At 41.3% G+C, this 13,790-nt stretch overlaps 1 protein-coding gene across 2 annotated transcripts in view; it reads right to left on the bottom strand.

The window, feature by feature from the left end:
- LOC115153991 (septin-8-A) overlaps positions 1 to 13,790 on the bottom strand; it is a 56,247-nt gene that overhangs the window by 25,096 nt on the left and 17,361 nt on the right. For both annotated transcript variants that reach the window (XM_029699731.1, XM_029699732.1), the window contains exons 2-4: positions 7,441 to 7,555; positions 6,955 to 7,150; positions 5,932 to 6,118 (exon numbers count right to left, since the gene is read on the bottom strand). In XM_029699731.1, the coding sequence (XP_029555591.1) occupies positions 5,932 to 6,118; positions 6,955 to 7,150; positions 7,441 to 7,555 (498 nt within the window). The remainder of the gene's footprint in view (positions 1 to 5,931; positions 6,119 to 6,954; positions 7,151 to 7,440; positions 7,556 to 13,790) is intronic.

Genomic DNA, 13,790 nt, shown 5'->3' with positions numbered 1-13,790 from the left:
GTTTTTCAGCCTGCCCTCTACTCCTCCTGGATGCACAGAGTTCTCCAAGGAAATGCTGAAAAACAGGACAGTATATGACAGTCCTTGGGGTTTCAGGCCCCTTTGCCTCCAACTCTTGTGAGCAACCATGAAAACATCTCTACAGGGTCAGATGACACCTTTCATCACTGCCTGTCTGATGTTGTCCCTGTCAGGACTTTTCACCACCCTCAACACAATGCTGCATGTCCAGTGTTCACCACCCTCAACACAATGCTGCATGCCCAGTGTTCACCACCCTCAACACAATGCTGCATGCCCAGTGTTCACCACCCTCAACACAATGCTGCATGCCCAGTGTTCACCACCCTCAACACAATGCTGCATGCCCAGTGTTCACCACCCTCAACACAATGCTGCATGCCCAGTGTTCACCACCCTCAACACAATGCTGCATGCCCAGTGTTCACCACCCTCAACACAATGCTGCATGCCCAGTGTTCACCACCCTCAACACAATGCTGCATGTCCAGTGTTCACCACCCCCAACACAATGCTGCATGCCCAGTGTTCACCACCCTCAACACAATGCTGCATGCCCAGTGTTCACCACCCTCAACACAATGCTGCATGCCCAGTGTTCACCACCCTCAACACAATGCTGCATGCCCAGTGTTCACCACCCCAACACAATGCTACATGCCCAGTGTTCACCACCCTCAACACAATGCTGCATGTCCAGCTGCTTCATGATGCTATTCCTTGTAGCCTTGGAAACACAATACAGGAATTGGTAGGAGTGACCGCAGCTCGCTAACCATTCTCCACCACTTCCGAAAAGCAGGCTCCTTCCCCTGTGCCTTACCCCCTTATAGGAAATGGGATAAAAACAAGACAATATGCATTAGTTGTCAAAAGGACTGAATAATACTTGTTTAATGACAACATTGTCATGTTGAAGGTAGAGTGTGGCCTGTGTGTTCATTTAAAGGTGGGTTATTTTAAGAGAAGATTCAACATTATTGATCCATACTAAAATGCACAGAATCACAACTGATCAAAGAATTAGCAGGTTTCACGCATGAGACAGTAGTTTTACAAGTCAAATAACCCAGGGCATGTACACACATACCCCACATGGTAATAAAAACACATGGCATGTCTCCCACCCCAACCCACATCCCCTTCTCCTGCTCTCCCCACATAGCTGCACCTCCATCACCCCTCCTCTCTCTCCCGATATCGATAAGACAGTTTTAGTCAACAGCCAAAAAGATGCTCAACACATTTTAGTTCCACACAAATAACTCACCATTGAACCACAGACACCCATTCCAATGAGACGCTCGCGGATCAATAACGTTTGAAGTAGGCCTCACCATTTCTGAGACAACAAAAGTTTCAGGAGTCCGGAAGACAATCGTGTATTCACCCTTGGCAATTTTCTCGTCCATCTCACTTTGACCAGTGAAAACAGCAGCAATTCCTTGAGAGTTCAGGACACAAACCTGATCCTCGATTATTGACAACAGAACTACTATTACCATTGAATTCTCCACTTTCAATAAATCGCAGACTGTCGGCCACACTTAATACACTAAACTTGTACCATAGCCTGTAGCTAGACACATCAAAATGTATATTTTCTTTAATAGAGTGTTCAAGGAGAGGAGTTAAAATGCCTTCATTGATTCGATGTTGTGTATAGAGCACACTTCTGGCAAAACAGAATACAATTTTCCCTCCATATTTTCTCCAATGTTGAAAACTAGCTAGCATACGAAACAACTTTATACAAATGTGTCCTACCTGGTTGGAAAACAGTGACGAACACATACCACCCTCTAAATATCCTGATAAAAAGGACTTCACTTGGAGTAACAAGGACATGTCCAGACAGTCAAGAATTGACTTCTGGTTGATTTTTAATTCATTAGATAACACTGTAGTCAAGGTATCCATTGAATCATCAATTCGTACTGATCATAAAGTTATATTCTTATCTTTAAATATTAATGGGTCTGAAGTTAATAAACCGAATCAGTTATTGGAAACTCAATAGTTGACTGTTGGAAGATGATCATGGTCCCGTGTGGCTCAGTTGGTAGAGCATGGTGTTTGCAACGCCAGGGTTGTGGGTTCGATTCCCATGGGGGACCAGTACGGAAATAATGTATGAAATGTATGCATTCACTACTGTAAGTCGCTCTGGATAAGAGCGTCTGCTAAATGACTAAAATGTCAAATGTAATCATATCAAGATGGATGCCAAAGATATTATACAACACAATTGGAGGAAAGCCCAACTATTTAAGTTTCATGGGAAATACTGGGAATTAATGAAGTATGAAATAAGACAAACAGCCATGAAGAGAGCTAAAGAAATTGCCGAACCTAAAAGATTGAGGGAAGATAAACTTATGATGTTTGAAATACTTTCTCTAATCTCTATGGAGGACCTTGGTGAAGAAGGAAAGGGTCAGTTATTTTCTTTACAACTAGAAATGGACCGAATGTATGAAGAGAGAGTAAAAGGGCCATTTGTAAGATCAAGAAGGAGATGGTTGGAGGAAGGTGGGAAAAAAATAAATACTTTAGCAATTTAGAGAGAACATTTTTCTGAATTTACCTCTATTCATAAGCTTAATATAGATGGCAAAGAAAATGAAAACCCCAAAGATATTTCAAAATATGTTTCAGAATTCTATGGTCATCTTTTCGCCTGTCCTACTGGTGACATATGCCTTTCTAGATTCTGTCAAAGACTATGCAAAATTAATAGATGAAGACTTCCAAAAGTCTTGTGATGAATTTATTTCTATTAATGAAATAAAAAAAAATGTATCAGCAAGTTAAGCGAACAAATCTCCAGGGAATGATAGCATTTAGTGAAATATATAAATATTTTCAGGAGGAATTGTTGAATTTATATTTAATCTTTTTAAGAAGGCAATTGATTTAGGGTTCCTGCCTGTTTCTATGACACAAGGCCTCATTTCTGTAATACCCACAACAAACAAATATCCTATTATGTTAGAAAATTGGAGAGCAATCACATTAATGAACAATGATGGAAAGCTACTTGCATCCATCTTTGCAATAAGACTTAAAAAAGGTATTGACCAAATCATTGATGATACCCAGTCTGGTTTTATGAAGGGCAGACATATACCTAATAATATTCTACTAGTATTGGACTTGATAGACAACAATGAGCACACTATGGAAGATTGCTTTATTTTATGTGTAAACTTTTACAAGGCTTTTGATACAGTTGAACATTATTTTATTTTTGAGACTCTTCGATTTTTTGGTTTTGGTCAATATTTTCAAATCTGGTTTATCTCTGAATATTAGGAAATGTGAATCATTTGCGTTGAAAAGATGTGACTTAAACTCAGTATGTAATATCCCTATAAAAGATGTGATCACATATTTTGGTATTAAAGTTAGCAAAGATCAGAAAGAAAGGGCCAACTTAAATGTCTCTCCTATTGTAGAGAAAACTGGAAAGAGATTTTACTCCTGCTAATTAAGAGATCTTTCTTTATCTGGACATGTACTTTTGTCCAAATCTGAAGGTCTGTCCCGATAAATGTATACTTCCCTTGGATGTAACTAAAATGGTTGATACTCAATTATTTAACTTCATATGGAGGAATAAATCTCACTATTTTAGAAAAGCGGTAATATGTAGCACACAACGTGAGGGAGGGTTGAATGCTCTGGATTTTAAAACCTCTAATATAATCTTTAACAATCTAATTTAACATTCCAACAGATTGGTGGTCTAGAATTCTTACTCAAATGCAACTTTGATGTGGGTAAGATCCCTATTAAGCTTGCTAACGTTCATAAACAAGTACTTCACAAGCATTAACATCTGCTAAACACGTATGTGACCAATAACATTTGATTTCTGACTTGGAACCTCATGTACAAACATCATTTTTCCCCACATAGATAAACAATCTGGAATAATAAAGACAAAATACAAAAACAAGTCTATATTTTTCCAGAACTGGTTTGACAACAGCATTATCTGGGATAAACAATTATTGAATAACTATGGGATATGATTATCCAGAACTCATGAGAAGACACAATGTTACATTCACTCCTGAGGAGTATCACATTGTTGTTAGAGCTGTCCCTAAAGGTGCTATTCTTCTTTTAGGAGAATATAACAATACTCCAAGTGCAACTGTTGAGGAGTTTACAGCCTCAATACAGCTAGAAGGAATTGATATTTTAAACTATAAATGTAATAACATGTATATAAGAAAAACTGTCAAAATGTTGCTATTCCCTCTGCTAAAATGTACTGGAATGCAGCCCTAGGACAAGTGAACTGGAACAAAGCCTTGTTGATGTCTGGCAAATATTGTATATCTAATAAGGTGAAAGAAGTATCATACAAACTCATTCATAGAATCTACCCTGTAAAGACCTTTATTATAAACAGATTCAAAATAGCTATTGATAACAAATTTGTATTTTGTGGTTGTGACCAAGAAACTCTTGACCATTTATTTTGGGACTGTTCTTATGTCAGAAGATTTTGGAGTGAGTTAGAAGATTTTATATTAAAAGAAACTACTATTAATGTTAATTTGAGAGATTCTGATATTATGTTTATTTTGATCAAAATGATTTAACTTTCATTGTTAATTTGTTTATTTTTCCTGGCAGATAATTTATCCATAAAATGAAGTGGGCAGAGAACAAATCCATCTTCACATTATTTAAGATAGAAGTGTAAAACAAAAAAGCAATACGTACCATAAAACTTAAACAAATTGAAAATGTATCTAGATATGCAATACCCGTCTGTTAGGTTTATGTACATGTTTGTATTTGTTGTTCATAATACAAATAAATAATAAAATAAAAACCCTTCAACGGGCGTATGGGGAGAGGGTTCTTAAAATGGAACATCCGCTCCCAGCAGACAATTCAAAATGTTGTTGCTAAATTCTCCAGACCTCCAAGGAAGGCGTGACAACAATATGACTTTGGAAGTATGACAACTACACTGTGTTCTTAATGTTTTGTACACTCAGTGTGTATGTATATGACGGTATGAAAATCTGGATAACGCCCAACCCTATCATAACCATACCATCTGTTTGATATGAGTCATTGCATTTCTAGACACAAACAAGCCTGGCATTTCCTCTCCACCATTCCTAGAACAGCTCTATAGGCCATACAACTTGCCTGAGATATGAGCTTGGTAGGGCTGTAATAGGAGTTGGAGTACTGGATGTATTGTCAGGTTTGTCAAGTGTCAGCCGGAGTATTTCACAGATTTCACCCGCCCTCTTTGGGGTCAATAAAACTTGACTGCACTAGTAACTAGTTGTGACATTCTCTTTCCCTCAGCCTCGTTCGTGCTTAAACTGCAAAAGTGACAAGATTCATTGCACCAGTTCATTAATTGAGGCAATGATCATTCATGTGTTTCCAATAGACCACAGTCAATTTTAGGGATGGGTACGGTTAATCAATGAATCAAATATCCAAACGGAGGTTAGTATTAGATTACTTGAGCGAGTGTATATTTTTGGCAAAAATAAATGGTAGGCCTATTTTAACAATGTAAAAGCTAAATTAAATTAAAATGATCCTAAACTATGGATCTGCTGCCCAATACTCAGTTATTCACATGAAAAACAATGATCTTCATAGGCGTAAGTTACAACAAACATACTTGCTTAAGCAGTCTGCCAAATACATTAGGGAACAATATGAATCTGAAATCCCATCCAATAAAATTTGATCTGGAATGTCTGTCAGCTGGTCCCCAGCCCAACATGAAGAGCTAGCTATTCCACAACTGTGAGAAATCCACACCAGTCAAAGTAAAATGATTTCAGCATCTATACAAGTCAAACAATAGGATGGTGTCTGTTTTTTGCCCACAAGGCATTGGTGGTAGTGATCCTTTACCTTGCTGTCCAGTTTCTTCATGGTAACTAAATCCAAAGACTTCAGCGAATGCCCCGTGGGAGCAATGAAGTACAGACAGATGTGGACCCTCCCGTCGTGGTAGTTGAAGAGGGAGCGCTTGATTTTCAGCTCTTCCTGGAGGTAGTTTTCAAACTGTGTGTCGATATAGTCCACTATCGGTTTATAACTGAAAAAAAATAAATAAATGTTGTTTTACTAAGTGGTTATTGGTTTGACATTTTGGTCCCACTATCTCATGTTCTGTCTTTGTTTCTTTCAAAGTTGCCAGTGTGTGTACAGAAATAACCTGTATCTACTCAGGTTAATCTGACCTTACACTATCAAGTATCACAAATTGTAAATACTTAAGAGGTCACAGAGGTGAACATTTAATATGCCAGTGTGTTTAGTCTAGCATTCTACAGATGAAGTGAGACAAATAACATAGAAAGTCACTGATCAACCCTGGAAATCAGATGAAATCAAAAACCTAAAGTATTAGCCATCCCTGTGTCCATCATCATACTGTAGCTTAGAGGGCAGGTAAGTGATATGGAGGCTTTCCAAGAACTTATGTACAATGTTTAACCTTCCCCTCTGAGCTATTTTCCCAGAATGCATCATTGATGACCTTTAAAAGGCTGTTTGGGATGCTTCGCTGCAGCAGTATTTTCCCCAAACATGATGAGTTACAGCCTGTTCCTCCCACTGTATCATTCAGGAGGTGTGTGAGCCCTCTTGCTGCAGAGGTTACACAAACACTCAGTCCGACAGCTGTAGTTCAAACCAAGAAAGTCCCCCTCATCATCATTCTACACCCCCCCTCCATTCAGGGGGGAGATTAAGTCCTCAAAATGACATTAGTCTAACTGTGCCTGTCTTGTCTACATTCCAGGCAATGTAAGCAATTTACTCCAAAAGATGGAATATTATCATGCACTGTGAGAGTATGAACAGGATAAAGAGACTCAATACTTCCAACTATTTATCAGCTGAATCTGATTATCAGCATCAGCTGCTTACCTCTCCTCTTTGTTGATCTGGTCCCCAAACCCCACAGTGTCCACAATAGTCAGCTTGAGGTGGACGTTGCTCTCCTGGAGGTCATATGTTCTGGGCCGCATACACACGCCATTCTGGTAGTGGCTGGCCTCCTCATTCTCAAACATTGTGTTAAAAAGCGTATTCATTAATGTCGACTTGCCAATACCCGTTTCCCCTAGAAAGCATGAGAGAGAAGTGTTGTTAGGTCTCAGTAACTCTCAGGAGGGACATTCTGATTACAGCCTCTTCACAGCAGCACAGTCATTTGTTCTCCTTCGAGTCAAGGGCAGCAACAACCCTGGCTGCATACCAAATGGCACACTATCCCCTACATAGTGAACTACCTTTGACCAGAGCCCTATAGGCAGTGCACTACATATTGTAGGAAATACGGTGCCATATTACGTACCTGCCCTCTAAGCTACAGTATAATGATAGTGTACTACCATGTGGTTTGATACTCACCTACACAGAGGATATTGAAGCAGAAACCCTGTGTCACCGATTTACTGACCAACTGATCAGGAAGGCTGTCAAAACCAACATGGCCACCCAAACTGAGATTACGCTTTTCTTCATTCTGAAAAAAATACAAGATCAAACAAATCAAAAATGATGGCAAAGCTGGAGATACGCGAGGGGGAAAACACAGAGTAAATGGACAGTAGTACTGAATCGAGGACTTAAGGATTATGGAATACTACTGCCACGCTAAATTGTTTCCCTGTGCATATGAAATGTTCCCATAATGAATTCTACAGACATGTAGCTCCTCATAATGTAATTACGAGATGAGCACTCTGGCCGAGTAGCCGAGGTTGGTGGAATAATCCTTCAAAACAGGAGCTGGCATCTCTGCACTGAGAACAGGCACCAGAGATTCCAACAGTCAAATTACTTCAGATTAATTGAGGTCATACCAAAGAAATCTGTCACCCGCAAAGGAAGTTAGCCTGCTACTCTCATGTGAACAGCACATCTCTAATTATGGGTGATTTGTGGGGAAGCAATAATGTAGTCCCTCATCTTGCTCATCTCAGATGGATAGCACCTTGAGATCAATGGGTCCATCCCAGCATGTCTGGCTTAGCCTTTCCCACTAAGGCTGCATATTTGGGGGCTGATGTCACCGGACACAGCCTGAGAGCTGAGCGGTGCAGGCAGGCAGGCCAATGTGTAACTAGGATCGACAGAGCCACAAAGGAAATGCACACACAAAACCTGCCCCAGTGTGTCATCGCAAGGATCATGCAAAACTGAGGACGTGGACACAAACTCCCCAGATATGAACTCTGATTGAATTACACACGTCAGAAAAGCTGAGACAGAGGCATCCATCCATCCATCCATGTAGTAAAGGAAAGAGGTCAGTATAGGAGTACAAAGTATAAGAGGAATGAGACGGTGCCATTCAGAGAGCCTCTGTTTTAAAAAAAGTCAGTAGGTAAGGAAACAACCCTTCCCATGTGAATCACTGGATCACAGAGAATTAGCTGAGCGTAAACGATGCCAAAAAACGTAAATGCTCCTTAATGGGAAACTTTGTATAGGCCATTGCTTCAATTGTGAAAATATATTACACAAATTACAAAGATCTCAAACAAGGGCAAAACCTGGATCTTTGAACCAGACAGACTGACAGAGACCTCCAGTAGAGAAGGCCTGAAAAACTAATTTCCATCCCCAGCTGAAGTCTCTGCTTCAGTGAACTGAAACACGACAACCCATCAGCAACATCCTGACACCACTACAATCACTACTACTACCATCACTTACTGCTACTACCACCATCACGACTACAATCACTAATACTACTACCACCATCACTACTATTGCTGCTACTACTGCGACCACTAATACTACTACCATCACTAACACTACTACCACCACCATAACTACTATTGCTGCTACTACTACCACGACCATCACTACTACTAACATCACTAACACTACTACCACCACCATCACTACTATTGCTGCTACTACCACCACTACCATCACTACTACTACCATCACTAATACTACTACCACCATCACTACTATTGCTGCTACTACTACTACCACCATCACTAACACTACTACCACCACCATCACTACTATTGCTGCTACTACCACCACTACTACTACTACCACCATCACTACTATTGCTGCTACTATTGCTGCTACTACTACTACTACTACTACTACCACCACCACTACTATTGCTGCTATTACTACCACCACCATCACTACTACCACCACCACCACCACCACTACTACTGCTGCTATTACTGCCACCACCACCACCACCACTACTAATACTACTACTACCGCTATTGCTGCTATTACTAACACCATCACTACTACTACTACTACTACTACTACTACTACTACTACTACTACCACCACCACCACCACCACCGCTGCTATTACTACCCCCACTATTGCTACCACCACCACCACTACTATTGCCACTACACCATCACCTCTACTACTATTGCCACTACCACCACCACTAGTATTGCCACCACCACTACTATTGCCACTACTACTACCACCACTAGTATTGCCACCACCACTACTATTGCCACTACTACTACACCATCACCTCTACTACTATTGCCACTACCACCATCACCACTAGTATTGCCACCACCACTACTATTGCCACTACTACTACCACCACCACCACCACCACTACTACTACCACCATCACCACCACTACTACTATTGCCACTACTACCACCATCACCTCTACTACTACCACCACTACTAGTATTGCCACTACCACCACCACTACTACTACCACCATCACCACTACTATTACCACAACTACTACCACCATCACCTCTACTACTACTACTACTACTACTTCCCTGTGGCTCAGTTGGTAGAGCATGGTGTGTGCAACGCCAGAGTTGTGGGTTCGATTCCCACGGGGGCCAGCACAAAAAAAATGCATGCACTACTATAAGTCGCTCTGGATAAGAGCGTCTGCTAAATGACAAAAAAAAAAAATACTACCATCACCTCTACTACTACTACCACCATCACCTCTACTACTACCACCACCACCACCACCATCACCTCTACTACTACCACCACCACTACTACTAGTATTGCCACCACCACTACTACTACCCCCTCTACTAGTATTGCCACTACTACTACTACTACTACTGCCATCACCTCTACTACTGCCACCACCACCACTACTACTAGTATTGCCACTACTACTACCACCACCACCACCACCACCTCTACTACTACCACCACCACCACCATCATTGCCACTACTACCACCACCACCACTACTATTGCTACTACTACCACCATCACCTCTACTACTACCACCATCATCACCTCTACTACTACTACCACCACTACTACTATTACCACCACCACTACTACTGCAGCTACTACTACCATCACCTCTACTATTACTACCATCACCTCTACTATTACCACCACCACTACTGCAGCTACTACTACCATCACCTCTACTATTACCACCACCACTACTACCACCATCACTACTACCACCACTACTACCACCATCACCTCTACTACTACCACCATCATCACCTCTACTACTACTACCACCACTACTACTACTATTACCACCACCACTACTACTGCAGCTACTACTACCATCACCTCTACTATTACCACCACCACTACTACCACCATCACCTCTACTACCACCATCACCTCTACTATTACCACCACCACTACTACTACTACTACTACTACTACCACCACTACTACTACTATTACCACCACCACTACTGCAGCTACTACTACCATCACCTCTACTATTACCACCACCACTACTACCACCATCACCTCTACTACCACCATCACCTCTACTATTACCACCACCACTACTACTACCACCATCACCTCTACTACTACCACCACCACTATTGCAGCTACTACTACTACCACCATCACCTCTACTATTACCACCACCACTACTACCACCATCACCTCTGCTATTACCACCACCACTACTGCAGCTACTACCACCACCATCACTAATACTATTGCAGCTACTATTACTGCCACTACTACCACCATCACTAATACTATTGCAGCTAGTAATGCTACAGCCACTGCAGCTACTACTGTCACTCCAGCCACTGTCACTACTACTAATTCTACTACTGTCACTACTATCAATACCACTACTACTGCCACTACTGCTACTACTATCAATACCACTACTACTGCCACTACTACCACCAATACTATTGCAGCCACTACATCTACTGTCACTACTACTGTCACTCAAGCCACTGTCACTACCAATTCTACTACTATCAATACCATTACTACTAGTCCTACTACCATCAGTTCATCTACAGTCACTCCAGCTACTACTACTGTCACTCCAGCTACTACTCCAGCTACTGTCACTATCGTCACTCCCACCACTACTACGGTCACTACTACAGCTACCACTGTCACTACTACTAATTCTACAGTCGTGGCCAAAAGCTGAGAATGACAAATATTAATTTCCACAAAGTTTGCTGCTTCAGTGTCTTTAGATATTTTTGTCAGATGTTACTATGGAACACTGAAATATAATTACAAGCATTTCATAAGTGTCAAAGGCTTTTATTGACAATTATATGAAGTTGATGCAAGAGTCAATATTTGCAGTGTTGACCCTTCTTTTTCAAGACCTCTGCAATCCGCCCTGGCATGCTGTCAATTAACTTCTGGGCCACATCCTGACTGATGGCAGCCCATTCTTGCATAATCAATGCTTGGAATTTGTCAGCATTTGTGGGTTTTTTTTGTCCACCCGCCTCTTGAGGATTGACAACACGTTCTCAATGGGATTAAGGTCTGGGGAGTTTCCTGGCCATGGACCCAAAATATTGATGTTTTGTTCCCCGAGCCACTTAGTTATCACTTTTGCCTTATGGCAAGGTGCTTCATCATGCTGGAAAAGGCATTGTTCGTCACCAAACTGTTCCTGGATGGTTGGGAGAAGTTGCTCTCGGAGGATGTGTTGGTACCATTCTTTATTCATGACTGTGTTCTTAGGCAAAATGGTGAGTGAGCCAACTCCCTTGGCTGAGAAGCAACCCCACACATGAATGGTCTCAGGATGCTTTACTGTTGGCATGACACAGGACTGATGGTAGCGCTCACCTTGTCTTCTCCGGACAAGCTTTTTTCCGGATGCCCCAAACAATCAGAAAGGGGATTCAGAGAAAATGACTTTACCCCAGTCCTCGGCAGTCCAATCCCTGTACCTTTTGCAGAATATCAGTCTGTCCCTGATGTTTTTCCTGGAGAGAAGTGGCTTCTTTGCTGCCCTTCTTGACACCAGGCCATCCTCCAAAAGTCTTCACCTCACTGTGCGTGCAGATGCACTCACACTTCCCTGCTGCCATTCCTGAGCAAGCTCTGTACTGGTGGTGCCCCGATCCCGCAGCTGAATCAACTTTAGGAGACGGTCCTGGCGCTTGCTGGACTTTCTTGGGCGCCCTGAAGCCTTCTTCACAACAATTGAACCGCTCTCCTTGAAGTTCTTGATGATCCGATAAATGGTTGATTTAGGTGCAATCTTACTGGCAGCAATATCCTTGCCTGTGAAGCCCTTTTTGTGCAAAGCAATGATGACGGCACGTGTTTCCTTGCAGGTAACCATGGTACACGGAGGAAGAACAATGATTCCAAGCACCACCCTCCTTTTGAAGCTTCCAGTCTGTTATTCGAACTCAATCAGCACGACAGAGTGATCTCCAGCCTTGTCCTCGTCAACACTCACACCTGTGTTAACGAGAGAATCCCTGACATGATGTCAGCTGGTCCTTTTGTGGCAGGGCTGAAATGCAGTGGAAATGTTTTGGGGCATTCAGTTCATCTGAACATTCTTCATAACATTCTGGAGTATATGCAAATTGCCCTCATACAAACTGTCACTACTACTGCGACTACTACTACTACTAGTGTTGCTACTGCTACTACTGTCTTTACCACTACTGCGGTCACTACTACTACTGCTGTCACTACTACTAAGACTACTACAGTCATTACTACGGTCACTACTACTGTCACTCCAGCTACTACTAATTCTACTACTATCACTGTCAATACTGCTACTATCAAAATAAATAAAGTCGCACACTCCATGTATAAACTCCCAGCAATTCAATTTTTCCTTCATGAACAAGTCTACAGCTTATTAGCATACACCTAATATGTTCCCCGTTTGATGATGCTCATTATACATTACCTTAGCACTGAACCAGAAGATTACATGTAACAAATATGAAATTATTATGTGAAATAATGTATGTTGATGCTAATATGATGTACAATATGCCATTATGTTTCTATATGATAACAATAGCGTAATATTAAATATGCCATATACCACTTTTTTTTACAGTTTCACAAATTAATTTTAAATAAGTTAATAATTATGACACACCCCTCACTATTGTCATTGGTTGCAGTAATTGCACTGTTTGTCTACATTCAAGTATTCATGACAATACCCTGAGGAAGGCAAGGTGATGCCGAAACGTTGGTAAATACCCATTAAATTGCTGATAGTTTATTCGCTGTTAGTCAGCACCTCCACACAAACCATTTTTTCTAGGTGTGCACCAGGTCATGTTTTTTTTTTAAACTACTACTACTTCCTCTACTACTAGTGCTGCTACCATCACTACTGCTGTCACTACCACTACTGTTGTCACTACCACCACCACTACTACTGACACTCCAACCACTACTACTACTACTACCACCACTGTCAGAACTACTACTACCAGTGCTGCTACTAGTGTTGATACCGCTACTACTAGTGA

The sequence above is a fragment of the Salmo trutta genome, chromosome 19, assembly GCF_901001165.1.
Source record: "Salmo trutta chromosome 19, fSalTru1.1, whole genome shotgun sequence".
Classification (NCBI taxonomy): domain Eukaryota; kingdom Metazoa; phylum Chordata; class Actinopteri; order Salmoniformes; family Salmonidae; genus Salmo; species Salmo trutta.
The sequence above is the reverse complement of the archived record's forward strand: the minus strand, read 5'-3'. Positions and strand labels throughout refer to the sequence as shown.